Source organism: Cibotium barometz, chromosome 60, assembly GCF_041138505.1.
Source record: "Cibotium barometz isolate CiBa-2024 chromosome 60, ASM4113850v1, whole genome shotgun sequence".
NCBI lineage: Eukaryota > Viridiplantae > Streptophyta > Polypodiopsida > Cyatheales > Cibotiaceae > Cibotium > Cibotium barometz.
In genome coordinates, this window is record NC_141105.1 from 11,255,175 (window position 1) to 11,283,104 (window position 27,930).

Below are 27,930 nucleotides of genomic sequence, written 5' to 3' on the forward strand. Positions count from 1 at the left end.
AGGTGAGAGGAGGGACGAGTACCTGTAGTGCAACGCGATGGTGTGACAACACTCGCGGGAGGCACAGTGGAATTGCTTCTCAAGGAGTTGTAGAGCTTAGAGACTTTAAGAGTTATGAGCTCAGCCATTGGAAAGATCCTCACAATAGTTGCGGTTCACCAGGTAATCTCTTGTTAGATGTGTTTCAAGGAGAGTTAGGGTGAGCCATAACATGCTTGTGCAGTGCTCTCTCCCACTGTAGTTGAGAGTGTGCCTAAGGCATAGTGGATTGCATGTTATAGTGATTGATTCTTGCAAGGTTGGTTGAGGTATAAGACTCATTGGGGAGATTCTACCCAAATCAGTTCATAGGGCTACAAATTAGGGCTATAAGCCATTTTGCAAATCTTGTTAGGCCAAGGGAGGCCTCTTGCTTTCAAGTTATTACACTAGCCTATAAACAAAGATAAGATGATAGTCATTGGGGATGTGCCATTGGGACATTCAAGCGTGCTAGGAAATAGACAACCACACTAAAAGAAGGAATTACCCCATATATCCCCTAGTTACCATAGACATAGTAGGGTACTTTAGAGCAGAAGAAATGTGTATTTCGAGGTTCAAGAAACCAACAACATGCATACTTTGTCCATTAACACCTTTGACCATGGCATTTGAATATGCAAGTTTTCGTTTAAGCATTAACTCCCACATTTCGTAAGACGTCATGTTATGAGTGGCTCGTGTGTCAATTAAAGCACAACAATGCATCACATTGTCATGAATAGGAAGTCCTTTCTTAGCCTAGTTGGTTCTATGTTTTCTTGCTCATCCTTGGTTCTTATAAGAATTTCCATGCTAGTGGCTCCTAAAACCTTCATCTTGCTTCTGTTGAAATGTCCTTGTATCTCTACTCCATATAAGGTCTCAATTTTAGTTAAGCCTTGTGGAGTAAGCTCAAAGACTCGTCCTTGCATCCCTACTCCATGTAAGGTCTCAATTTTGGCTGATCCTTGTGGAGTGACTCTAAAAAAACCAAGTCTTTATACTTTAGCTTGTGCTTTGTACATTAGGACTAAATCTCCTTTCTTGATGTTATTGTCCTTAATGTTATTGCCGAACCACCACTTCCTTCACAGTTTTTCAAACCGTCACTTCATGGATAGCTCTTTGTCAAGCCTTAGGAAGCAAAGGTTCAACAGATTGGCAGAGGTCTAGATATGAACAACTTTACGAAAAGAGGATCATTGTAGTGTTATCATTGTCTCAACAAACGCCACGGTCAAGGACTCCTCAACAAACGCCTCGGCCACAAACGCGGGTGTGTGAAAGGCAGCTTACACGTGGCATGCCACGAAGGAGTTAGAGGCATGCTGCACGTGGGTGCTACGTATCACCATCAGCATTGGATCTTCGTCCTCTTATAACATCGACCCTTCCGTGTGTCAAAGAGGTAACAACAACAGCACACAGGGTTTTGGTACGTTCTATTTACATCACAGACTTTTTCACCGACTTCTGTCGAGACTGGGTGGCCTCAAATGCAGTGCTGACAGGGTCTGTTTTTAGCAAGTCAACTGACTCGCGAGGGGAACCTCCTTAATTTTTCCAACTTAACCATGGTCTCGGAAAAGCAGAGTTGTTGCGCTTCGGATCGGATCCTCCCAGACTGTGTTGTAATTGAAGCCGGGGAACGAGTACAAGCTCCTCCGTACAAACATCAGGAGGAATCCGCAAAGGTTACCGTTGCAGGTGGGACTGCAGAAACTGAGGGCCTTTCTGGAGCCAACTCTGAAGGGCTGTCGGAAGCAGCAGCTGCTGTCACTGTGCAGAAGGTCTATCGCAGTTATCGGACAAGACGCCAGCTCGCTGATTGTGCTGTGATGAACAAGAACCACGCCTGGTCTGTCTCTCTCTCGCTCTCTCTCTCTCTTTTTGTCCAGCCGCATTCAAGGAATCATAGTTTTTCCGTACGGGAACCATACGGCAAACGCATACGGGTATGAAAGTACGAAAAAAGTACGGTTCACACCCCCAATAAATTCCATACGACCCTAAATTTAAGGAAAAACATGCTACATATGACACGAAAAACCAAAGAAACTTGAAACTGCAAAGATTTTGGGATTAGAAAAAACATAAATGATGTAGAGCCATAATCCAAACTCGATTGTATATTACTGTAACTTGTTTACATCATGCATGTATGATCAATGATGTATCATGTAACATGTTATATAAGTAGGGACTAGGGAGTGTGGAGTGGGCAAATGCCAAAACCTGTCACCTGTAGGTTGTGCCATGTGGACAAACATGAGGAGGTCCAAGCCTAAAGAAGCTGAATAAAACATGAGTGGAAGCGAGCAAAAACATGGATGAATCATGATGGAGTGTCACTGCACAGTGGGCAAAAACATGGATGAATCATGATGGAGTGTCACTGCTCAGTGGGCAAGCTGCAAAACCTGTAGACTGACTCCTGAGCAGGGAGGAAAAACATAAGTAGGAAGTGGATAGAACATACGTAGAGAGGGGAAGAATACTAAGTAACCCTAAGTCTCATCAAAGCTCCCCTCATCCTCAGCATGATCAATGGGCTCCTCATCCTCATTTGCAAACTCCTCCTCCTCCTCATCATCAAACTCATAAGCCATAGTAGCAACTGAGCATGATGTCCCAACATGGCTAGAGGATGGCTGGCCATTTGTAGAGGGTGGAGCAATCGAAAGAGGTTCCAAAGCCTTATCTGCCTCTTGCAAATCTTGCAAGGCAATCAAGTGCTCCTCATCTTTTTCTTTGTTAAGCATATCAATTACAAATGCGGACCTTGCCAGTGTCTAGAAAAGATGCAAAACATTTTCTTTTTTGGCTCAAGTATAAAAAGTTTTTCCATACGTGACCATACGCATACGGGTATGGAAGTATAGAATATTTTCCATACGAGTATGAAAAAAACTATGCATGGAATTATGAATGATTGGCCATGTTAAGCACATCTACTTGAATTGTCCTTAAGCATTCAGACATGTTTTGGACTTGTTGGCAGCCAGCCCAAAAAAGCATCTATTTAAACTGTCCTCCTTAAGGAATTAGACATTTTTTTAGACCGGTTTTTTTTTTTTTTTGGTTTTTTGGGTGTCTGGCGGCTTGAAATTGTCTGGGAGTGGGCCAAGCTGCCAGTTTAGAGGGACCCACAGCATCATGAGGCCATTGACATACATATATGCATGGACTCCGGTGAGAGGGCTGCTATCCCTCTTCCTTCTCCGTCACCCCCCTATCCTCCCGGCCTCGCCTTCCACGCCCACCATCCTCTAGCCGAGCCGTACCCAGGCTGGGTCCGGCGACTAGTCTAGCATTTCACCAACCCAATGGATATGATCTCATCATTGCTTTGCAAGGGGGGGGGGGGTGTTAAGAGTGGAGGGCTGATGTGGAGGGGAGATGAGGAAGGCCGGGGCAACTGACCCCTTAGTGTTCTCGGCATGCTGTCTCAAGAAGAAGACCCTATTGGAGTTGTGCTGGTGGTCGACTGGCTTGCCGAATCTCCTAATGTCTCTATTTCCAGGATCCTATTGTAAGTGCGAGTAACGGTGTGTAGTGGGAATCATTATGTCCGGATGACCCACACTGGGGCCCTTGCCTAGGAATTACTGCCCACAATGCTTGGGGTGCCTGTGTTGCCGGGGGTTTGCCACCCCGGCCTTGTGGCCGGCAGGCTGCAGCTACTACTGATCCTGCCAAGGAGGCGGCCCCTTGCCAACTGTCAGAGGAGGTGGGATCCCTCGCTAGTCGCCAGGCGTGGACGAGCTCCTGACTGACCCCGTGGTCCGAGCAGTGGTTTCACCAGGTGTGAGAGTTGGCTGGCTGCCAAGAGATCGCTGGTGCCAGCAGGTTCTCGCGAGGTGCCCCATCTTCTGGCAGATGAAACATTGTGTGGGAAGGCAGGAGAACTCCACTTGCTATAGAAGCCAAGAATCGTTGAGGCAAGGGATGGAAATGAACCGAGGGAGGTACTCTGCCGAGGCTACGAGCTCCTTGATGGAAGGGAGGGCCGCGTGCCCCGTGACACTTGCTGTTGCCATCTGGGGGGTCTCAATAACTTGGGCAAGGGTTCTAATGCATGCACGAGTTACGGTACTCCTTAAAGCAAACTGTCAGTGGGAAGCCTAATGCGGCAGCGAGGGGATCTGAGTCGGGGTGAGAAGCCATGGTGCCATTGAAAGAAATGCGCTTCAGCATTGTGCAACGCAATGGGGCTCTGCAGGAAGATCTGTTTTCCAAGGCGGCAGAGTCTCACTCCACCTGAATGTAGCCGTTCCTCCCCAGGAAATGTGTGTTTTCTTGCCGATCAAAGTGGCTTGCAGCAGGGCCTGAATTGAGCTGCTAGCTGGTCCGCTACCGACAATCTTGCAGACCAGGGAGGAGGCTTTCAAAGAAGTGACATTGGTTGATAGCAGCAGGAGATCCACATCGGAAAATTGGCAATAGATAGCGGTCTTGGTAGGGGAGATGGAGCGGTTGCCATGGAGTCCTCCAAAAGGGGTAGAACCAGAAACATCAGTCCACAGCCGAATGAAGAGGATCCTGGGAGCAGACAGGAGGCAGAGGGAGGAGGCTGGAAAATAGGAGGGCGGATGTGCTCAGGAAGGCAGAGAGTGAAAAGATAAGGAGACTACCTTGGGGGGGTGCGGGGGGGTGGTGGTGTTGAGAGGGTGTGGGGGAGAGACAAGAGATAAGGAGGTGGGGGAGCAGCAGCGCGGAAAAGAGAAGGCAAGTCCGGCAAAGGGAATTGCGAATTCGCGGTGCAAAGGTAAGGGGCTTTTGTTTTTGTTTTTTTGGGGGCGGGGGAGGGTGGGGGGCGGGGCTAGGAGCGCGAAGGAAAGGCGGGGAGGGCAGGACCACAGGATGCATAGGGTAGGGAGGGCGGCAGGGTAGGGGAGGCGAAGCAGGGCAGGGGGGGTGCTGCTCACGGAGAATGCATGGGAGCTCCTTCTCATCCTTTTAATTGGATGAAGAAGGTGTTTCCAGATCTTAGCTTCGGGAAACACCCTGAGTGTTAATACCTATGTTATGGTCATTAAGAGATGTATCAATTGATTTCAGAGAGGGTTTAGGCTTAAAAAATGTTGATATCGAGGTTTGGTGTGCCATTGGTTTCTTAGAAAAACCATTTTTCTTTTCACAATTTAAGGCTAATGAAATAGCTAAGCTAAGAGAATGCGATCAAAACATATTTACCTCTGATCGAATTGTAGGTTTTAAACCTGCTATCCTTGGTGTGGACCTTCTCGATTACTTGCATTTGTAATAAAGTTTGCCAAAACCTATCCACAGAAGATGATATATTCTCTTTGTCAGGCTATCTGAATATAGACCATCTTTGTCGAGCTTTAGCTTTATATTGTGAAGGTAGGAAATCTTTCTTGATGACATAGTAGCTTTTAAGATTGGGAGCAACGATGATGGGACGAGGAAGCTGAATGTGGCCATTCAATTTTGAAAACAAGATTTGGGCACGCAGCAGACGTGTGATATGCAGCGGAAGTCTTTGTATTGGTTGATCCTATCACACAAATGCTCACACCGTCTTCTGTATCCTGAGTTTCGTGAGTTTAGCAATCCATTTCATTACTTCAAACTTTAAAGAGATGAGAGAGAGAGATATGAGAACTGTACACCAGATTGGGTCCCGAATTACCCACTGAAGGGCCCCCTATCCCGATAACGAGATAGTATTTGCTTTATTACTTTAGAGAGAATGACTTTGGACTGTAGATAAGCCAAACGCAAGATCTCGGAGGATCGGAGAGCGGCTGATATGTACACTGCTGTAGAAACACCTCAATGACTTGATCTCGAGCCTATGCACTCTTCCCAAGGGCATGAGGAAGGGCTGCACACCTGAGGCTGAGAGAAGAAGAAGGTGGACTGTTCTACACACTGTTAGAATGCTGAAAACACATATGAATGCTGTGTTACCTTTACCAGATGACTGCTGAATGTGTGGATGATGCACAGAATGCTGGACACTGATGCAAACAGCAGATTCAGGGCTGGAAACTGCTGTAGACTGAACTTTCAGGGCTGGAATCTGCTGTGGACAGAAACGCTGAGGTGTAGAGAGGGCTGAGGATTGTAACGCATGAGAAAACAGGGGCTGGAGGAGCTGCTGCTGTACGGCTGTGCAAAAACGCAGAGAAAACTGCTGATTGCTAGACAAAAACGCAGGTATATGCAGGCTGCAAACTGCTGAATCTGGTGTTGAACTGAGGATGAATAGTATGCTGAATCTGGGCCTGAACTGAGGCTGAAACAGGGCTGAATGCAGGCGCCTAGGGCTGAATGCAGCTAGGGTTTCTCAAGGGCTGGAGAAGCAAGCTTATGGGCTCTAGGGCTGGGTTAGTCTTGGGCTGAAAGCAAGAAAGAGGAGAGCTCTTAGCACAATGAAGACTGAATGAGGAAAAGAGGCTCTATGCTAGCCTATTTATACTAACTGGAGGTTGGTCATTTAATAAAGTTAATATTTATAAATGCCCAATAATGCAAATAATGATAAATAAATACTAATAAATATGGGAAAAATACCAGATAAATCACAGTAAATTCCCTAAGGCTTTGGGGATGTTCTAAATGATGCACAAGCATATGAATGCATATTATGCAGGATGCAGAGTGCTTTCTGATGCAAACCCTAAGGCTTCTACTGAGTCTACACGCGTGAATGATTCTCTCCAAGTGGGTTAAGGGACTTGACTGACTGACTGACCCACTAAGGCTAAGGAATGACCTACGTAGCTCGTGCCTGACTTATCTTGGACTGAGGATGTACAATGGGGTCACGGCGTACGACAAATATCATCCTATTGGGTTCTAAAACTGTACAACTGCCGCACTTCTGATGATGAGCCATCTTGTCACCATGCACTGAGTGCAGAGTGCATGTGACAAGACGTTGGGGTGAAGAAGAGAAGATCTCGTTGTGAAAGTGTTGAGTTATAGGGACAATGTTTTTGATGATCATGTGGGTAATTCAGTTGTACGCCTTTTCAAGTGTTACAGAGGCTATACCATTTCATGAGAGTACCGTGCTTCAAATTTTTGTCATGTTTTTTTAGCCTGTATCCAATGAGAATTGTCTCTTTTACACCTCAGGTGGAATGTACTTGAAGGGGCCTTACTTCGACAAAGTTCCGAGACATTCTATGCTTATGAAAGCCAGGATACTGCTGCAAGCCGCTGGTCAAGACTGAAGAAAAAGGCTGCCAAAGTAACCAAATGTTCTGGTTTTGTTCTTCACATATTCCAGTTTTAACATGTTTGAGCCAGATCTTGTTTGTACACTAGGTATCGAAGCAGCCTTTCACCCCATGAGTGCATATGCAGGTGGGCAAAGGCTTATCCAAGGATGAGAATGCTCGCAAATTGGCTATTCAACACTGGCTTGAAGCTGTGAGTTTTTGCTATAAGCAGCCTTGTCATCTTTTTTTCTCATTTCTAGGTGCAATTTGCAAGTTAATAGAAGTTTTTTTGTTGGTATGTGATCCCAAGAACATTTGTAGTATATGCCCACATGATTTGATAGGGTGTGATTCTGGTCATTATTGTATGGGTTGTAGATTTTGATAGCTGGGTGGGTGTGGACTTAACATATCTGCTCTCTTTTGCGATTCAACACAAGCTGAGTTTATGTATGGCAGCACCACACATTAGGCAACCAAGCTAAGTTCCTTCCACGCCCATGTATTGTTATCATCTGGGATACACAACATTTAAATGAAAGGTGCCCATGATTTATTACACGAGCAGAAAGGTAGGCTGCAGCTAGCTTATGTGTCCTCTGACATGAAATGTGTGACATAAAATGCCAAACCCTTCACCATAAATACTGATAAATGCTGCTGACCCTGGCTGATGCTGCCGACTGGCATCTACTGTTGCTGACTGACAGATATATGCTGAAATCTGCTGCTGACAGGATGCTAACTTGATGAAGATGCATGTATGCACCTAATACTATTGCTTGGATTAGGGCTTAAATGCTGGAATTAGCCATGGCACTGCCTTGGGGCTGTGTTTATCCAGTCTTTTGTGCCATTTCCCATGAGGAATTAGTTTGGTAAAGGATTTGTTTGAGTACATTCCACACGAGGCAGATCAACTTGGGATTATTCCTTTTCTTCGAGGGAAGAAAGATGAGGGAAGAGCCCACCAAAGGTCCTGTCCATAAAGACCCAGCCATAGTGTTGTGTATGAACTGGGTTCTACTTCTAGTATAGTCAACTCTGCTGCCAGGACAACTGTACAAACGTCAAGTTCATATGGGTTACAAAAATGTGTGGGGTTTTCACACTTACAAGTGCTTGGCATTTGGCAACTTGTCTGTGGACTAGAACTCACAAAGATACATAGTTCACATCATGTCACCCAAAACTTGCTCTGCCATGCCACCATGCCACCCAAGTGCAGTGAGTGCACGTGACTCTTCAGTTCTGCATGATGTTATCTATTACAATGTGATAGTTACTCATTTGCTTTTCAATGAAAACTGTGTACACATGTATGGCTATGTGTATTGTTCCTGCTTTTGTATCAAGTTTTAAAAGAAATTTGATGCTTCAACTTAAATTTCTTCAAATATTGTTTATGTGAGATGCTTTATGTTTGTTATGGGCAGATTGATCCTAGGCACCGTTATGGGCATAACCTTCACTTCTACTATGATGTTTGGGAGAAAAGCTCAACAAAAGAGCCCTTTTTCTATTGGTAACTTTAAATTTGCTTCATCTAAATTTTAGTTCATAATTGCATGTTGCATTTCTTTATTGTCTTCTGATGATATGCGAAGTCTCTTCAAGTTTCTCTTCTTTACAATCTACAAGGGAGATTGTTGAGAAGCCTTATAGAGTGCATTGGATTTTTTTTCCTAATTTGCTAGTCTTAGCCCATTATAGTTACTGGTGTTGTTTGCAAAAACAAATGAGAAAGTGGGTGCTTATGTTTGCAAATGATTGTGGTTTTTTTTAATGGTGTAGTTTTTCTGTCTAAAGAGCCAGGCGTGCACACGTGTGCATTCAAGTTGGCTTGTGTGCATGCACAGAGGCAGATAGTGTAACTTTGTTGAACACAATGCTAATCAATACACTTAAATACACCAAGACTTAATGGACAACATGCTCAATACAAGAAGTAATTTACTGAATTGACAAGAGACGCACAATGGCCCCTCTCTCAAATAAAGTATATCGATCTTGGGAGAATCAAGTACATAGTGTCATGGGCATTTTTGACTAGATTTCCATACCAATGCATATGAATACAGTATTGTAAACAATGTGTTGTCGGTGTAGACTTGCAGCTTACACTACCCTCTAAAGTGCCCATGTTGTCTACTATCTACTCTATTGTTCCACCAACACATGGTAGCAACAATATGCAAGAGAGCATGCAGGACAAGAGAACACTACACAGCGTATGTAATCATGGAGTCCGGTTCCTCCCTCCGCTACTTGCTTCCATATTTAAGCATCAAAGCTTACCAATTGCAAGTAGAGTTGACGACAGCGGAAGTCTTCACGATTGAAGCGGTTGGAGTGTTGAAACCTTCGATTTGTCGCGATCCTTGCGACAAAAGTCTTCAAGAGGATGAAGGGAACGTGAGAAAGCTTCCCCTATGGTTTAACTTGAGAAAGGAGGGCTGAAACTAGGGTTTTCAGAAAAAAGATCATAAGTTACAGCAAAAATAAGGGTTGTTTTGCTGAATTTCAGTCCTTGGGAGTGTGTGGGAGAGTGAACACTACCTGGAAACACTCTTGGAAGCTTGGAAAACACATCGGTAAGCTTGGATATGGAGTTGGGAAGGAGAAAGTGCAAAAAATACATCCAAAGAGGCCTCATGAAGAGGCGGTCTACTTCTAGAGAGAGAGAAGAGAGATGGTGAGTTGTCCACTCTAGGTGTCAAGTATAGAGGATGAGTGCCTTGTGGTGCAAGTTAGAACGGACACATGGCTGGTTGCTCCCTTTGTACAAAGGGAATAAGGTCTGGGCGGTGGGCATTGGGTTTTGTCCACCTCGGGAATCAGTGTGTGTGAACACCGGAACTACACATTGGTCAAGCAAGCATGAAAATAGCACGCAATTTCAACTACAAGCAAATGCAGCATTGGTATGGACAATCCCCGTTAAATGAAACTATACCAAAATAGACGTGCTCCAGGTAAGTACACAAGGTACGAGACCCAATGGAACACTAATCCTCCAGGTATTTCCGGGCATGTACACGCAGACAAAAGTCCCAACGGAAAGCCAAGTCCACAAAATCACATGAGTGGCATCAATCCCCGCCATATGCAACTGCCATGGACATCAGTCCAATGTACATACATAATGAGAAAACACGTTGGGTGGCCAAATGGTGATAAATAGACAGATATGTGACTATATTTGATTTGACTCTGCAAGTGGTAGCCTTCTTAGTGTTGTCATCAGGAGTCTTTCTTCATAGCGGCACTTGAATATGCTCCAAATTTTAAGCCAGTGTTTCCACAATTGAGCCTAGTCTAATGTCATCTATAGTGCCACCCTAGTTATGTCTTCACGGGACATGACATATTCCTTCCTTTAAAAGAAGACCTCATCAGACAGAGAAGTTAGAGGTAAGGAAATGCGGACTTGGCGAGGCTCGATGGGATTGCCTACCTCCTCAATTAGGAGGAGGTTGCAATGACAAAATACCAACCTCTCTAATTGAACAGTGGACAACTGATTCCTCTTCTTTGTATGGAAGAGGGCCCAAGGGCTCCAATTCCTCTCACAAGGACCCGAGCTACAATCCTGTGATAGGATTCGAATGGTGAGGGATTTCTGTCATAATTCATGATGCAACAAAAGAAGTTGAAGCCCTTATTAATAATAACTTATAAGTATACTACAAGTGGATTCTTATGCAAAATTCAAGAACCAAGAGTCAAGACTTACCAAGTGAGGGGTGCTGATGCCATATTTCTCCCACCATGACACTGGCTATAGCTGTGTCTCCCGCATTTTGGCCGTCACTGAACCAAATTTAAAGCTACCATTTCAAAAAATAAGTAGCTCATCCTCCAGTTGCCTTAGCAGGTCCACATCCCCTCCTGTGTATCTCTGGATGTACTGTTGCCATCCATCCTCAAGCTCCTCATTATTGTATTGCTCCTCATTTCTCCAAAGAGGATGCAATATGTGAGCAACTGCATGGATTGGTCTATGAAACCAATCCCATCGTGTGTTCCACACGGCTCGGATGTCTTGAACCTTGAAAAAACAGCCATGAAATCTATACAATATAATGTCATAAACCTAATATTATACAAGATTGAAGAATCAAAGAGACTAAGAGACTAAGAGTGCATGCATAATGCAGCATACCTCTCTGCTGATAAGACAGTGCAGCGGTTCAAAGCTTCACCAATTCTATCCATGAACTCGTACAAGAGTCCCAGAGTGCTACCCTCCATGTCTGTGATGCGAAGAACACTATAAATAGGCTGAATGGCTTTTATGAGAGCTTCAGCCTCTTGCCACCAAGTGTCTCTCATGACAACATGTACAAATGCAACAGCCTTGGGACTATCACGATCATCACAAGTCATGCACTCCCTGGAAACCACTGTGCGTAGGAGTCCATGGCGGACTCTCACCAGCCTCTCAACTACAATGAATGTGTATGCAAATCTAGTGGTAGAAGGTTTGAGAAGCTCTAAGTCACTGTGGGCCCGATACATAGCAAGCACCTTTGGTCTCTTTGTCACAAACTTTACCATCATGCGAGAGGTCTCAAAGATGTCTGACACCCAACCTATCTTTGCCACATCGTCGATGAGGAGGTCCAAGCTATGAGCAGTACATGGAGTCCAAAGAATGGCAGAAAACAACTCCTCAAGCATCCTTCCCATGTAGACACAGTTTGAGCCATTATTAGTGATCACCTGCACTATATTCTGTCACCATTGATGTTATATGTACATTATGTGTGCTATGTTATATACACATTATGTGTGCATATACTAGGAGGCTAACCCACATTAGGCTTGTGAGCATGGGAGCATGGGAACAAGCTCTAGTGGAGCATGGATTAGGACTAACCTTAAGGTTTAAGGTTAGGGTCAGGCATCCAAGGGTCACACATGAGGAATGGAAAGTCAAGAGTCACTTGAGGGCCCTCCTATATAATAGGGGCATGGGGCACACTCAAGGGGGCTTGGGGGCTTGGAGGTTTGGGCTCCATGAGGCCAAGGCTATGTTATGCTCTCTTTGTAGAGGTTCATATCTACTCACCTACCATTTCACACTATAGCTATATGCTATTGGATTGTGTTATACCTCTTGATGGTATGGGACATCAAGGTAGAGGTATGATGTATTTCATTCATTATTCATGTGTGCATCCCTTGGGCTCGGGGGTGGTTGGGTGGTTGAGTTTATGCCTGATTTATGCATGTTTTATGCATAACAATTATCTAGAGAGATCTTAGGGTTTTAACAGTGGTATCAGAGCAATCTCTATTTAATTGTTGATTTTTTTTAGTAAATTTTAATATTTACTAATAAAATGTTATCTTTTGTTGATTTGTGTTGATGAATTGCACGTGGATCATCGATATGGTGATTGGAACGTGTGTAACTACAATTCAATGGACGAATCGAGGTTGTGGGGGAATACCGTGAGTTAATGCTAATTTTCTCTATTTTTTATGATTAAAATCAAGCATTAATGGAAATTTTTACAAAAATACCATAAAGTTTATGGTGGATATTTTTGTAGGATGGATTCCCTGAATTTCTAGAATTTTTTAGAAATTTTTTCCTAATTTTTTAGGAAATTTTTGAGCATTTTTATGATTAAAAATGTATTTTTATACATTTTTTGCGGGTTTTTTCTGCGGGAATGCGATCAAATTTCTGTCAATTTCTACTGAAATTCAGTAGGGGACAGCGTGTTGATGCATGAGATGCTCTCCCGTGTGCGTGGGACTCTCTCCGCCTCTCAAATCTGATTTTTCTTTCTCTTTTCCGGGTGAAAATTCTCTTGAAAATGATTTTTTTAAACATTAATCATAATTAATGCTAATTATAATTAAGGGTTTAATTAAAAATCTTAATGAAATATTAAGTTAATCTCTCTGTTTAACAGAGAGGGGTGGAAAGAGAATGGAAGGAAGAGAAGAGGGAGAGGAAAGAGGGGAGAAGAAGGTGAGGAGGGAGTCTCCCTCCATCTTTCTCACTCACGCAGGCGACGGGAGGGGGGGGACTGCGCAGCAGCCGTCGGCGGAAAAACGCCCCCCCCCCAAAAAAAAATCAAATCCAAAGCTTAATAAAGCTTTTGTTTATTTTTTTTATTTTTTTTAAAAAAAATAATAAGTTTTTTATTTAAAAAAAAAGCTTTTGAATATATTTCAGAAAAAAGCTTGAAAATAAGCTTGGAAAATACTGAAAAATAGGGGATTTGAGAAAACAATTCTCTGAAAATTCTCTGAAATTTTCTTCTTAAAATTTCTTGGCTTTTCAACTTCCGGAAAACCTTTGGCTTTCCGTTTTCCCGAAACCTTTTGGCTTTCCGAATTCCAGAAAAACTTTTTACCTTCCGTATTCCGGAAACCTTTGACCTTTCACATTCCGAATTTTTTTTGTCTTTTCATTTTCCCAAAACTTTTGGCTTTCCGTATTCCGGAAAAACCGTTGGAATTCCGAAATTTTTTGACCGTTCGTATTCTAAATGCGTTCGGGGTTGATTAAAAATTTCAAAAAATTCTTGAAAATTAGTGGAAAATTAGACAAAGGTTATTTTAAATTTTGGAAAAATGTGGGGTTGGTGTTTGGCATGTGGTGTGTCCATTCGGGCGCTCGTGACCATTCAAATTCCTTTAAAAATATATTTTTTGATCCAGAAAATTAGAAAAATCCATTAAAATTAAAAATTTTCATTGGATTTGAGAATTGTCGGGCGGAATTGGAAATTTCGTGAACGATGAGATTCTCAGGGAAAATTAGGAATATTCTAGATATTATATTTAGAAATCCTAAAAATTGATATTTTTAAAATATCAATGGTATTTTGGCAAATTTAATTGCTAAAAATTTTCTGGAAAAATATAGGTTTGGAATGCCATGAGATAGGTTTGGTGGAATTCAAAATTATTATATTTTGAGGCCCTATAAATTTGGGAAAATTAGAAAAAAATCATGATAATTCTTTTTCTCGAGAATTTAATATTTTCGAGGGTTATTTAATGTTGAAGTACGTTTTCTCGTGCTGACATTAGATAGATGCGGGTTATTCGCATATTTTATTAATACGATTATACCTCGTATTAATGGATATTTATGTTTGGATTAATTCTAAACGATGTATTCATGATTTTTTACCATTGTTTAGCCATTCTTTTTGGACATGTTCCTTAATTTCTTTTGATGGCTATAATTTTCGTTCAAAGTGTGTTTCACCTTTGACACTTTTCCATGATAATTTATTCTGGCACTTATTAAAGTGTGGTTTGTGCTTAATTTCTTAAGCCTCTATCATGGATTAGTTGATCGGTTTGTTTTGGTGGATTTTTTTTGGATATTTTTCAAGTTTTATATGGACTCATCAGGTTCTACCTAGATCACTTGTGTCTGGGGGTTTATTATTGAGTGCTACACACATGTGTTTCACTTTCTTACTTTGGAGTTTTATTTGAACAACACAATGTTCATATACTCCGGATTGATGAGTTGGCCACCAATTTTAATGCTTCTTTTGGCATGATTTATGTCCATTAGATGGTATGCATTGATTCTTATGATCAACTATGGTTTTTATGGATTTAAGGAGCTTCTATGCTTTTATCCATGGTTTTATAAGGATCTTTTGATCTTTTGAATAATTACATGTGCTTTGAAGGTAGCATTTGCCTTCATTTTTTGCACATAATTTTGAAGTATATTTCTTATACTCTTGTATATATTCTAACTCGGATACCTAGTTGCTTATGTATCTAGGTGAGTTATTTTTCTACCCTAACTTTATTGTGTTTTGGGTAGTTATCATTAGAAAGGCGCCAATAATTCAATTTCTTTTCTAATGATGTACTCAGAAGGATTTATTCCTTGATGTAGTCTCAAGTATATAGAGACAGGTTTAGTATGTGAAAGTCTGTATAAGGCCATCTTATTCCTTTTATACAGGATTTTATTCATATTTCCTAGACGGCATACTAGAGAGTTTCAAATTGTTAAGGTATGTATGGGTGGTATCATGGTGGTATGGGACGCTAGGGATCCCTCACATATATTATCTTATGGGATAATTTGGGCTCAAGATTGTTGCTTTGCTTACATCACTTAGCATGTTGACCTCAACATTCATAGACAATCTTATTTTCTAAATTCACTAGAAGTTATACTGTGGGCATTCTCTAGATAAACATCTTTTATCTATAGCCTGCATGTTTTGATGAGGGTAATCTCATCAGCATTTTCACTTGTTGAAATCTCTTTCTTTAGAGTTCAAACAAGTTTATCTTGTTGTGTTCGGATAAGGAAATTTGGATTCTTCCTTTGTTGGCTTTCTTTCTCTAGTTCCGTACTTTAGGTGATTTACACAATCAACCTGATAGGTTTACGGATGAACATATGTGACTCATCGAGACGTTGATGACTTTCTATGTTGATATGGGTAACTCGAGACGTTGAGTATTCCATATGTAGATGTGGGTATGTCGGGGCGCCGATGAATCCCTGGTTTCTGCTATTATAATGCCATGCTTTCCTACTTTATTCCGAATGATTTACAACGAGGAAGTTAATTTGAATGTGAATTGTTCTGATCATCCGCAGTAGTCTGATGGGCAAACAGAGTGTATGAATCAGATTGTAGAGGATATGCTTCGTGCATGTCTCTAGAAAATCATCATATTGGGAAATATCTTCCAATGATGGAATTTGCTTATAACAGTTCTAAATTTACGGCTATTATTTTAGTCCGTGCATACTTATGTATGGGTATCAACTCAGGGCACCTATTGATGTCAGTCTTAAGGACATCGAGCTTGATGCATCGAGGGATTTCTTGCGAGATATGCAGGAAATTCTGACCGAAGCTCGGGATTCTATCAGGAGTGCTCATGATAGGGCACGGTTTTATGCTGATAGGGGACGCTCATCTTGGTCTTTTGAACCAGAAGCGTTGGTTTATTTTAATGTTCTTAAAGATTTTCAGACTTTGTCAATGGGAAAATGCTCGGATTTATCTCCTAGATATTGTGGTCCATTTCGAGTTATATATCGGATTGGCACGGTTGCGTATGAACTAAGACTATCTCCAGTTGTTAGGGTTCATCCAGTCTTTCATATCGATAGATTGAAAGGGAAACTGGGAGGTGAGGATGACACAGTTACTCCTCAAGAACTCGTTGAATTCGATGAATTATCCTATGTTCCACATGAACCTGATAAGGTACTTGAATTCAGGGAAAGGAAACTTTGTAGTTGACTAATCCCTGAGGTTAAAATAAGGTGGAAAGATAGGGAAATTAAGAATTCGACTTGGGAGTCGGTTGAGATTGTTCAGCGCAGTTCTTCTTCTTTTCATTGCAAGAGTGCAATGTTTTGAGAGAGGGGAAGTATGTTATATGTACATTATGTGTGCTATGTTATATACACATTATGTGTGCATATACTAGGAGGCTAACCCACATTAGGCTTGTGAGCATGGGAACAAGCTCTAGTGGAGCATGGGTTAGGACTAACCTTAAGGTTTAAGGTTAGGGTCAGGCATCCAAGGGTCACACATGAGGAATGGAAAGTCAAGAGTCACTTGAGGGCCCTCCTATATAATAGGGGCATGGGGCACACTCAAGGGGGCTTGGGGGCTTGGAGGTTTGGGCTCCATGAGGCCAAGGCTATGTTATGCTCTCTTTGTAGAGGTTCATATCTACTCACCTACCATTTCACACTATAGCTATATGCTATTGGATTGTGTTATACCTCTTGATGGTATGGGACATCAAGGTAGAGGTATGATGTATTTCATTCATTATTCATGTGTGCATCCCTTGGGCTCGGGGGTGGTTGGGTGGTTGAGTTTATGCCTGATTTATGCATGTTTTATGCATAACAATTATCTAGAGAGATCTTAGGGTTTTAACAATTGAGCTATCTAATGGTCCTCTTATCTTCTTGTGTGAGCTTTGGGCTCTGGATGAGCATACTCCGTAGTGGGGCTCCATCGCTAGGGCTGGCACGGCGTGATTCGTAGTGCCAGGGAGGACGGGTGGATTACACACGGTGTATGTTTCTGGATTACCACCGCTAGGACTGGCACGGCGTGATTCGTAGTGCCAGGGACGGGTGGATTGTACACTGTGTGTGTACCTGGAATTGACTTTCCGGTGGGCCTGTTGGTGCCCGGAAATGTCAAGTATTGTGCAAGTACATGAACGGAGATTATCCTTTAACAATGTTGCATTGTGCACTCATGTTTGCCTGCCTTTGAAATGTTTTCGCGTGAACTGGTTTCGTTTGCATGCTTGACATGTGTGTCTAGCTCAGGGGTCGGGGACGCCCTCCCGTGAGCCGTGGAATGCCTTGTCTTCTGATAGGTTTTGTGGCGTGTGAACAGGTGGGAAATCCTTATTTTAATAAGAGTTTTAAGTTATAAGTCTTATAACTTATAGGTTTCATACTTCATTAAAAGTAGGTGGACACTTTATAAGTGTGGGCACCTTCTTTTGGCCTGGGCACCCTTTTATAGCATGTGGGGTGGGGGTTGGCCACCTACCCCACCTACCACACCCAATCCTTTGCATGGGAGGAAGGCGCCTCACTTCCAGCCCTCTTCCCTTGCATTTTGGAGAAAGAAAAACACAACTGCTTGCTGGGATTTAGAGAAAACAGGCTGGAGCACTCATTTTTTGCTGATTTTGCAGGTACAGCAGGTACAACAGGTACAATACCATCATTATTTGCTGATTCTGGTCGTACAGCAGGTACAGCAGCAGGTACAGCAGGTACAGTATCATCATTATTTGCTGATTCTGGTCGTGCAGCAGGTACAGCAGGTCAAACCAGTGGGGTTATCCGCGTGGATTTAGGACATACGCATTTCCTACAAGTGGCCCAGGTTGTTTCACTCTTCCTACTGGCTGTATGGTGGCTCCAGAAGATTTTCATCGCGAAGAATGAGGAATTCTCCTGCTCTCCTATGTCTGGACTCCTCTTCCATTCACCGAGTCAACTCCGTGAGGGTGCCCCATCGCTAGGACTGGCACGGCGTGATCCGTAGTGCCAGGGACGGGTGGATTGCACGCAGAGTGTGACTCTGGAAGGTGCTATGGACGGGGCAGCCCTTGGTGACTGCAGACTCGGCATCAACAAACATGTTTGGGTTTGATACTTTGTTTTTTTCATCGTGCATTGCTTATTGGAAATCTGGCCTTGGGCCCGTGTACTTGTAACAAATTCTCCCAAGTAATAATAACAATCCTTGGGGGGGGGCCGGCCGTTCCGGCCTCAGTGTGGTGTCATCTATCTATGCTCAGAGTTGTTAATTACTTTTTATTGCTACTTTGTCTTGTGCTATTGTCTTTTAAGAGTGTATATTAAAGTGCTAACTGGAGAAGTGAGTCCAGGAAGGGGTGACCCCTGCTTGGGTCTCGTTTCAGTGGTATCAGAGCACGGATCTTCCTTTTTCTACATTGGGAGACGATCCAAAGGCTTCCTGACCACTCTCCATTAGTGACTTTACTCTTATTATGGCTAGCCAAGCAAGTAGCAAGGAAGTGCCAAATTCAAAGGGGCACTCCAGTGGAACACAAGCAAGTGGACGGATGCCTTATGCCCGTGATCATGTATGGTTGGGACAGCCGTCCCGTGGCAAGGAGAAAATGCAAGAGCAAGAGCAAGAGCCAAGTGCCATGAATGCTGAAATTCAGCGTATGCGAGAGCTTCTCCATGCCAGGGAGATGGAATTGGCCAGCCTACGTGAGGACCCACACATTCAACAAGTGCTAGATGCAAAGAAAAAGGAGGCAACCGTCTTTCAAGACTTTGAAGCTTTGGCTCGTGGATCAGGGCTGAAACCTCGTGAGCTAGCTCTTTCATTCTTAGTGGAAAAGGGTGATGTATTGCAGGGCCAGGATGGGGAGCTTGTTATAAAGAGATCTCCATTGGTGGACATGCCTGGGATAGCCTCTCCAAAGCTGAAATCTGCTGTCCACAAAGAGGAGCCTTCCATTACATCCCGACGTGATTCTACCTTACATGGGAGGCATAGCCATGCCTATGAAGGTAACATTACTTCTAGAGATGATCGTTACAAGCCTCACTCTTCATCTTTGCAGCTTTCTCATGGGCTTAGAGAGCACCGACATCCCCATACTACTACTTTACCTGTTGAACTCTCCCGTGAAGAGCCATTTCTTCATGCTCCCATCTCCACACCCTCTCCGGATTATGCTTATGCTGCAAGAGATAGAGGTGGGGCTACACACATGCATGCAGGTACAGCACATGCTTCACGTCCACGTATGCCACCTAAGTATGCAGGAGCATCTATGGATGCCAGGGTTGATCCACATGAACGTGGAATCAAGAGGACGCATGGGGATTATGAGCATCATGTTCATAAGCAAAAGGAATTCAAAGCCGGGGACAAATCCGTCAAGTTCGAGACATATCATGGTGAGTTTGATGCTTCCAAGGTTATGTCATTTGTTTCCCAATTTGACATTGCTTTTAGTGATGAGGATTTTTTAGAAAAGTCCAAGGTGAGGCATGCCAGCATGTTCTTGAAGGGCACGGCCGCTCATTGGTGGCTTGCCGAAAAGCTCTCAGGCACTCCCGTGGACACTTGGGCTGAATTCAAAACTAGATTCTATGTCCAATTCTTACCCCCTAATGCCAAGAAGAACATCCGCAAGAAGTGGGATTGGGTTAAGCAGAATGAAGGTGAGTCAGTTCATGCTTATGTATCCAAGTTTTGGAAAACACTCTTGGAAGTTTCCCCTATTATGCAGGTAAATGATGAGGAACGCAAGAGAAAGTTTGAATCGGGACTCCAACCGGTTTATCAATCGGGCTTGGAGTTGTACCCAAACCACACTCTACAACAGCTCATTTCAGCTGCTTTGGCCACCGAACAATTGGAGCAAAAGCTGAAGCAAAATTATAGAGATGGACATGCTCAAAAGGGGAAGGACAAGGCTGTCCCAAATCTGCATAAGGGTGGACAGCCACCTAAAAGGGACTCCAATGAAGTTAAGGGAGCTCCAAAAGCTGAAAGTACCTCAGAGAAGAAGCGTCCCAACAAAAGGCCTAACTATGGACTTACTCCGGAACAAAGGGTGCAATATATACGTGACGGTAAGTGCTTTTCTTGTGGTAGTAAAGATCACATGGTCCGGCAATGCCCAAAGAAAGCAGGCAAAGAGGATGCAAAGGAAACCAAGGTTAATGTGCATATGGTGCCCGATGTACAAGGGGGGACAGCCCATGATGCTTTGGATAGGATGGTATGCAAGGCATGGGGACAGCTCAAAGATCAACCCGCATTATTTATGTTTGATGATTGTGCCACGGACAACTTCATATCATTGGAAATGGCTACAGCATTGGGCATTAGTGTGGATGACATGGGACCGGAGATTGAGGCCGGAAGTGCATTTGTTGGCAAGAAAGTCAAGGTCACACCCCTTATTGGCAAGCTTCGCATGCATATTCAGGGATATTTGGACCATGAGAACTTCCTCATTGCACCATTAAATGGGTGTGATGTATTGCTTGGAAAGCCTTGGCACTCCCGTCTTGATCCTCGCAAGGCTTACAAGACCAACCGGATCACATTTATGCATAGGGGCAAAGAGCATGTTATTGATGCCGGTGTGGAAGGGAATTCTATCCCTATTGTATCCCACATACAAATAAATAAAGCCATGAGAAAGGGTCTTTGCTCGTACATGATTTTTGTTCGTGATAGAGTAGACCATGTTGATCATTCTCTTGATTCTCTCACATGTGATAGGCTGGAATTTTTGAAACAATATGAAGATTGCTTTACAGATTCACTTCCAGGGGAGCTACCACCACCACGGCCGGAGGATCATCGTATAGACCTTGTGCCTGGCAGTTCTCCACCAAATAGGCCGGCATACCGTGTGAGTGCATCACAGCAGGAGGAGATCATGAAGCAAGTCAATGAGCTCATGCAAAAAGGTTTGATCCGCCCTAGCTCTTCACCGTATTGCTCTCCCGTACTTCTAGTGCAGAAGAAGGATCTCTCTTATCGTATGTGTGTGGATTATCGGGCTCTAAATAAGCTAACCATCAAGAATAGGTTTCCTATTCCTCGCATTGATGATATTTTGGATAGATTGGATGGCTCGGCATATTTCAGCCGGATTGATTTGAAGAGTGGATATCATCAAGTACGGGTAGTACCAGAGGATGTGCATAAGACCGCTTTCAGGACAGCATTTGGTTTGTATGAGTATCTTGTTATGCCTTTCGGTCTTACAAATGCTCCTGCCACTTTTAACCGTATGATGGACAGGATTTTTAGAGATCATCGATCTTTCACTGGAGTTTTCTTCGATGACATCTTGGTTTATTCCAAGAGTGAAGAAGAGCACAGAAAGCATTTGGCCATAGTCTTTGAAGAACTCCGAAAGCATAGACTTCACATCAATGCTAAGAAGAGTGAGTTCTTCCTCTCCGAAATTCATTATCTTGGGCATATTGTTTCTCAAGATGGCATACGAATGGATCCCGCCAAGATTGAGGCTATCAAGAATTGGCCTGAACTCAAGTCAGTGCATGAGGTTCGTAGTTTTCTTGGGTTATGCTCATACTATAGACGGTTCATATGGCATTTTGCTTTGATTGCTGCTCCTCTTCATCAGTTGACAAAGAAGAAAGTCCCCTTTCAGTGGACTTCATTGGAAAGCAAAGCTTTCTATTCACTAAAGGATGCAATCATATCTGGGCCCGTGTTGATCATTCCTGACTTGCACAAGCCATTCTTTGTGGAATGTGATGCATGTGGAGATTGTTTAGGTGCTGTCCTAAACCAGGAAGGACACCCCGTGGCAATTGAGAGCCGCCGTTTGCGTGATACGGAGCTTTCTTTGGGGATCTATGAGAAGGAGCTATTGGCAGTGATTCATGCATTGACCATTTGGAAGCACTATCTTCTGGGTGCAGAGTTTATGGTGAAGACCGACAACCAAAGCTTACGGTATTTTCTCACACAAACTAAGCTCTCAGAGAAGCATATGCGGATGGCAAATTTCCTCTCTATGTTTCATTTTCAGATTGTGCATACACCGGGAAAGAAGAATGTGGTGGCCGATGCATTGTCTCGAAGGCCGTATGTAGCTTCTATCTCAATTGCCTCTCATGGAGACTTGTCGTCTATGCAAAATAAGTACCATATAGATGCTGATTTTTCAGATTTATGGGCTGATTTGGTGGCTGGTCATACTCATGCATCATATGTGATCAAAGATGGGTATCTCCTTAAAGATAATTGCCTTTGTGTGCTCACAGATTTGAGGCAAAAAGTGTTGGAAGAATGCCATGCTCCACCGTATGCAGGACATAGAGGTATTCTACCTACTACTCATATGGTTGAACGCTACTTCTTTTGGCCAGGGATGAGGAAGGACATTGAGGCTTATGTACGTGCTTGCCTCATTTGCCAAAAGGTCAAGTTTGATCGTCAGAAGTCTCCTGGATTGCTTCTACCATTGCCTATTCCCTCGCAGCCATGGGAGAGTATAGCTATGGATTTCATCATGGATTTGCCTCGCACTCAGCAAGGTAATGATGCTATATGGACTATCGTTGACCGGTTTAGCAAGCAAGCTCATTTCTTGCCGGTCAAGAAAACGATCAAGGCAGATCATATGGCAAAAGTTTTCTTATTACAGGTATTCAAGCATCATGGTATGCCTAAATCTATTGTGGGTGACCGTGATCCTCGAACTACCAGTCTCTTCTGGAGAGCACTTTTTGACAATATGGGCACAAAGCTGAATTTTTCATCCGCTTTTCATCCTCAAACCGATGGTCAAAGTGAAGCAGCAAATTCAGCCGTATTGGACCTTCTCAAATGCTATGTAGCTGATCAAAAGACTTTGTGGGAAAAGTATTTGCCACTTGTGGAGTTTGCATACAATAACACGGTGCATGCTTCTACTGGGAAGGCTCCCTTTGAGATAGTTTATGGCAAAGTGGTATTGCCTCCCATCCTACGTACTAAGGATGAGATTTTTGCTGCTGATGACTTTGTCAGGGACTTGGATGTTGCCTTTGCACAGGTACGGACAGCCATAGCCCGTTCTCAAGAGAAGCATAAGAAGGCTGCAGACAAGCATAGAAAGCATTTGGATGTCAAGGTAAATGATTGGGTATTGCTGAAATTCGAAAAAGCTAGACTCCGTAAGAGATCTGGTAAGGAGGGGATGTTTCCCAAGCTCTCATCCAGGTATTATGGGCCTTTCAAGGTCATTGAGCAGATCAATGAAGTTGCTTTTCGTTTAGCATTGCCATCCCATTGGAAGATACATAATGCTTTCCATGTTAGCCTCTTACGAAAGTATGTGGGTCCGGAACCAAGTCTTCCTATCATTGAGGATCCACCAGAAGTGGATGAGTTGGAAGAGATTTTGCAACCAGAGCAGATTGTGTTTCATAAAGAGCGTAAGCTATCTGCAGGCAAGCTTGTAAGATGCTATTTGGTGAAGTTCAAGAACTATCTCTCCATTGATGCTAAGTGGGTTGATGAGGACTACTTCAAAGATTATCCGCAGCTTCTCCATGACTATTTGGAAGCTTTTCAGTTGCGGACAACTGTTTAGAAGACGGGGAGATGTCACCATTGAGCTATCTAATGGTCCTCTTATCTTCTTGTGTGAGCTTTGGGCTCTGGATGAGCATACTCCGTAGTGGTGCTCCATCGCTAGGACTGGCACGGCGTGATTCGTAGTGCCAGGGACGGGTGGATTACACACGGTGTATGTTTCTGGATTACCACCGCTAGGACTGGCACGGCGTGATTCGTAGTGCCAGGGACGGGTGGATTGTACACTGTGTGTGTACCTGGAATTGACTTTCCGGTGGGCCTATTGGTGCCCGGAAATGTCAAGTATTGTGCAAGTACATGAACGGAGATTATCCTTTAACAATGTTGCATTGTGCACTCATGTTTGCCTGCCTTTGAAATGTTTTCGCGTGAACTGGTTTCGTTTGCATGCTTGACATGTGTGTCTAGCTCAGGGGTCGGGGACGCCCTCCCGTGAGCCGTGGAATGCCTTGTCTTCTGATAGGTTTTGTGGCGTGTGAACAGGTGGGAAATCCTTATTTTAATAAGAGTTTTAAGTTATAAGTCTTATAACTTACAGGTTTCATACTTCATTAAAAGTAGGTGGACACTTTATAAGTGTGGGCACCTTCTTTTGGCCTGGGCACCCTTTTATAGCATGTGGGGTGGACCTACCCCACCTACCACACCCAATCCTTTGCATGGGAGGAAGGCGCCTCACTTCCAGCCCTCTTCCCTTGCATTTTGGAGAAAGAAAAACACAACTGCTTGCTGGGATTTAGAGAAAACAGGCTGGAGCACTCATTTTTTGCTGATTCTGGTCGTACAGCAGGTACAGCAGGTACAGTAGGTACAGTACCATCATTATTTGCTGATTCTGGTCGTACAGCAGGTACAGTAGGTACATCAGCAGGTACAGCAGGTACAGTACCATCATTATTTGCTGATTCTGGTCGTACAGCAGGTACAGCAGGTCAAACCAGTGGGGTTATCCGCGTGGATTTAGGACATACGCATTTCCTACAAGTGGCCCAGGTTGTTTCACTCTTCCTACTGGTTGTACGGTGGCTCCAGAAGATTTTCATCGCGAAGAATGAGGAATTCTCCTGCTCTCCTATGTCTGGACTCCTCTTCCATTCACCGAGTCAACTCCGTGAGGGTGCCCCATCGCTAGGACTGGCACGGCGTGATCCGTAGTGCCAGGGACGGGTGGATTGCACGCAGAGTGTGACTCTGGAAGGTGCTATGGACGGGGCAGCCCTTGGTGACTGCAGACTCGGCATCAACAAACATGTTTGGGTTTGATACTTTGTTTTTTTCATCGTGCATTGCTTATTGGAAATCTGGCCTTGGGCCCGTGTACTTGTAACAAATTCTCCCAAGTAATAATAACAATCCTTGGGGGGGGGCCGGCCGTTCCGGCCTCAGTGTGGTGTCATCTATCTATGCTCAGAGTTGTTAATTACTTTTTATTGCTACTTTGTCTTGTGCTATTGTCTTTTAAGAGTGTATATTAAAGTGCTAACTGGAGAAGTGAGTCCAGGAAGGGGTGACCCCTGCTTGGGTCTCGTTTCATATTCTGTGGCCCAATCTCCATGACGGCCTCTCGAATGTGTCGCCAAATGTACTCACCTTTCACCACTATGCTTGCCATGGATGTATCTATGGCACGCAAGAACATTGTACCCTTGCATGATGAGACGAGGATGTTATAAACATTCCTCTTTCTAACATCCGACCATCCATCACATAGAAGAGTGCATCCATATTTTTTCCATGCTTCCTTGAGAGGCTCTACCTCCATCTCCACAGCTTGTCTCTCCCTTCTGAGATCCCGTGTGCGCAAGGCCGCATAAGAGGGTCTCTCCCACTCACATAGAAGCACCTCCACCCTTGTGATTCGATCACATGGGTCCACATATCATCTCTTGTGTGAGGCATTTTGTTGAAGGAGTGTGCCAATAGAGAAAACCCCCAATTTTCAAACCACATCAATTGACAAAAATCAGCCATGTAATGGATTACATAGCTGCTTAAGACCCTTAGGTAGAGTCAAGGCAAATGTTGGAGGCTTAATGGGGTCTCTGTGAAGAAAACCCCCATCTTGTAGCATCTCCATCTTGCCCCAAATTGGCTAAAATTAGCAAGCAGGTTTGATAAAAAACACACTTGGTTGTAGACACGCGACCCAAGGTAGGAAATGTGCAGGTTTGGGGCAGGCCGGGCAGCGCTCGTCTTTGATGTTGACAATGAGGGGAAAGCGGCGCACGGAAACTAGAGAACAAATTATCGAAAGACTCGCTTGATGTTGACGTGAGATTTTGGGAAAAAAAAAATGTTATAGAACTCTTGTGAAAAAAAAGTTATAGAACTTGTGTGAAAAAAACGCGTTTCCTACAAGGAAACGTTTCCACGTTTCTTTCCTTGTAGGAAACACGTTTCCTAACTACTATGCTCGGATCTCTAATGCATAAAACCATCGGGCAATGATCCGATTTAGAGGTGCTTGTAGCAATAAAAGTATGCCCCCCTTTGTGAAGCACCCGATCATCCACTTAAAATCTGTCTAACCGTGCATAGATACATCCTGCATCCCTTCTCCTGTTAGAGCATGAATAAAGAAGAGTGGATTGTCTCCTTGAAATGTCATCCTCATGCCAATAGTCTCTGCCATGAATGGAGAGTATAAACCTATCCCAAGACGCTCTTTCAAGAGGATGCACCAAGCTCTCATGTCTACCACTATCATCCATTGGCATCTTAGCCATGTTAAAATCCCCACCAATAATCCAATGGTCGGCAAGAGGCATCAACTTAGTGAGAGATTTCCAAAGACAATCCTCTCACCTCTATGGTTAGGAGCATAGAGGTTGAGAATACCAATGCGTGTAATATCCTACATAAGAAGGATCCACTGCGCTCTCGCAGACAAAATGACACCATGCCCAATAATGCAAGGCAAGACCAAAGTTGGAAGAGAGATAGAGACACCACCTTTGGTACCAATAGCTGGTGACCAAAAGGTGTGTCTCGAGAGAAGCTTGCCTGATCTCCCACACTGACTAGCATCCAGTTTATGCTCTTGCAAGAGCAATACATCCAAAGGTCCACCTGTGAAGCTGAGTTTTGACAATTTGTTTCCGCCGGCGCGGAAAAAAGCCCCCAAGACCTTGAATGTTCCATGAGACAATCCTCATAAAGACTCATAGTAGAAACGACCAGATCTTGTGGTTGATGAAGCACCCCCTCTAGAGACGGAGGTACGTTTCGTATAGGTAAGGGAGGAAAAATTTGACAATGAAAACCCTATCTCTCGTTCCCACTCCGGGGAAAAGCTAGGTCTGGTCTTAAAATTTGGAGAGGTACCATGGCAGTGTGACTGCGCTACCTAATCCTCAAGGGTGCTGTCATACTGTAACTGTAATGCAACATTCTCTTGTGAGGGATCCAAATCTTGTGCCTGCAGAGCCTCATCCTCTAAAGAAGGATCAACGTCCCGAGAGGCAAGAGTTGCAGAAGGGTTGGTTGGGGTGCTCCAGTAGGGGTGCGGGTGAAGGGGCATGTATGGGGATCTGAGGGTGTCTGTCATCTCTAACCACAACCCAACGCTGTGTGGTCTGCTGTGGCATAGGGGCATTTGGAGTTTGGGCAACTGCAGAAGGCATCTGATGGGTAGGACCATGCCGCCTCCTAGCATGGCCCCTCGGTCTAGGACAATCTCTAGCAATGTGGCCCTGTCGAGATGACAAATCTGACACTGGTCAGGTTTGCTTGCAATCTTCATCCTCTGGTGGAAATGAGAGTCGTCAGGTCTCTGAAGCATAATATGGTCGTTAGTAATCGATAGATCAGGAACAAGCACAAGGACCCGGGGTACACCATCAGAAGTGGCGGTAACAGCCGGGGAAGTAGAGGCGGGAGAGCCCGGAAGGGTTGGTACCTCTAGAACCTGCCCAAAGGATGCTCCTCCGCCATTGAATCAAAGCTCACCTGGTACTGAAAAAAGAAAATCTTCCTAGGGCCAAGAGGGAAGAGACTGCTAGCTAAAACCTCAGAAGTAGCTTCTGGAGAATGAAAGTCCACTTGGAAGAAGCCTCGACTAAGCAAACGAGAAA

At 43.8% G+C, this 27,930-nt stretch overlaps 2 protein-coding genes across 3 annotated transcripts in view; both read left to right on the plus strand.

Moving 5' to 3' along the window:
• Positions 1 to 1,428: 1,428 nt before the first annotated feature.
• The window catches only part of LOC147604975 (IQ domain-containing protein IQM1-like), a 64,884-nt gene continuing 38,382 nt past the window's right edge, over positions 1,429 to 27,930 (plus strand). For both annotated transcript variants that reach the window (XM_086794010.1, XM_086794011.1), the window contains exons 1-4: positions 1,429 to 1,882; positions 7,135 to 7,249; positions 7,366 to 7,431; positions 8,657 to 8,745. In XM_086794010.1, the coding sequence (XP_086650136.1) occupies positions 1,599 to 1,882; positions 7,135 to 7,249; positions 7,366 to 7,431; positions 8,657 to 8,745 (554 nt within the window). In that variant the 5' untranslated portion in view covers positions 1,429 to 1,598. The remainder of the gene's footprint in view (positions 1,883 to 7,134; positions 7,250 to 7,365; positions 7,432 to 8,656; positions 8,746 to 27,930) is intronic.
• On the plus strand, positions 17,950 to 23,535 carry LOC147604976 (uncharacterized). Its single transcript, XM_086793894.1, has 4 exons — positions 17,950 to 18,005; positions 18,048 to 21,812; positions 21,921 to 22,938; positions 23,480 to 23,535. Exons 2-4 carry the CDS (start codon positions 18,750 to 18,752, stop codon positions 23,533 to 23,535), a joined length of 4,137 nt encoding a protein of 1,378 aa, XP_086650020.1. The 5' UTR covers positions 17,950 to 18,005; positions 18,048 to 18,749.

Excerpts from the sequence above, each read along its gene's own strand:
- LOC147604976 (XM_086793894.1), top strand. The coding sequence starts at position 18,750 with ATGGCTAGCCAAGCAAGTAGCAAGGAAGTGCCAAATTCAAAGGGGCAC. Across the intron at positions 21,813-21,920 it reads AACTCAAGTCAGTGCATGAG|TGGACTTCATTGGAAAGCAA; the intron begins GTTCGTAGTTTT and ends GTCCCCTTTCAG. Across the intron at positions 22,939-23,479 it reads ACAGGTATTCAAGCATCATG|GTATTATGGGCCTTTCAAGG; the intron begins GTATGCCTAAAT and ends GCTCTCATCCAG.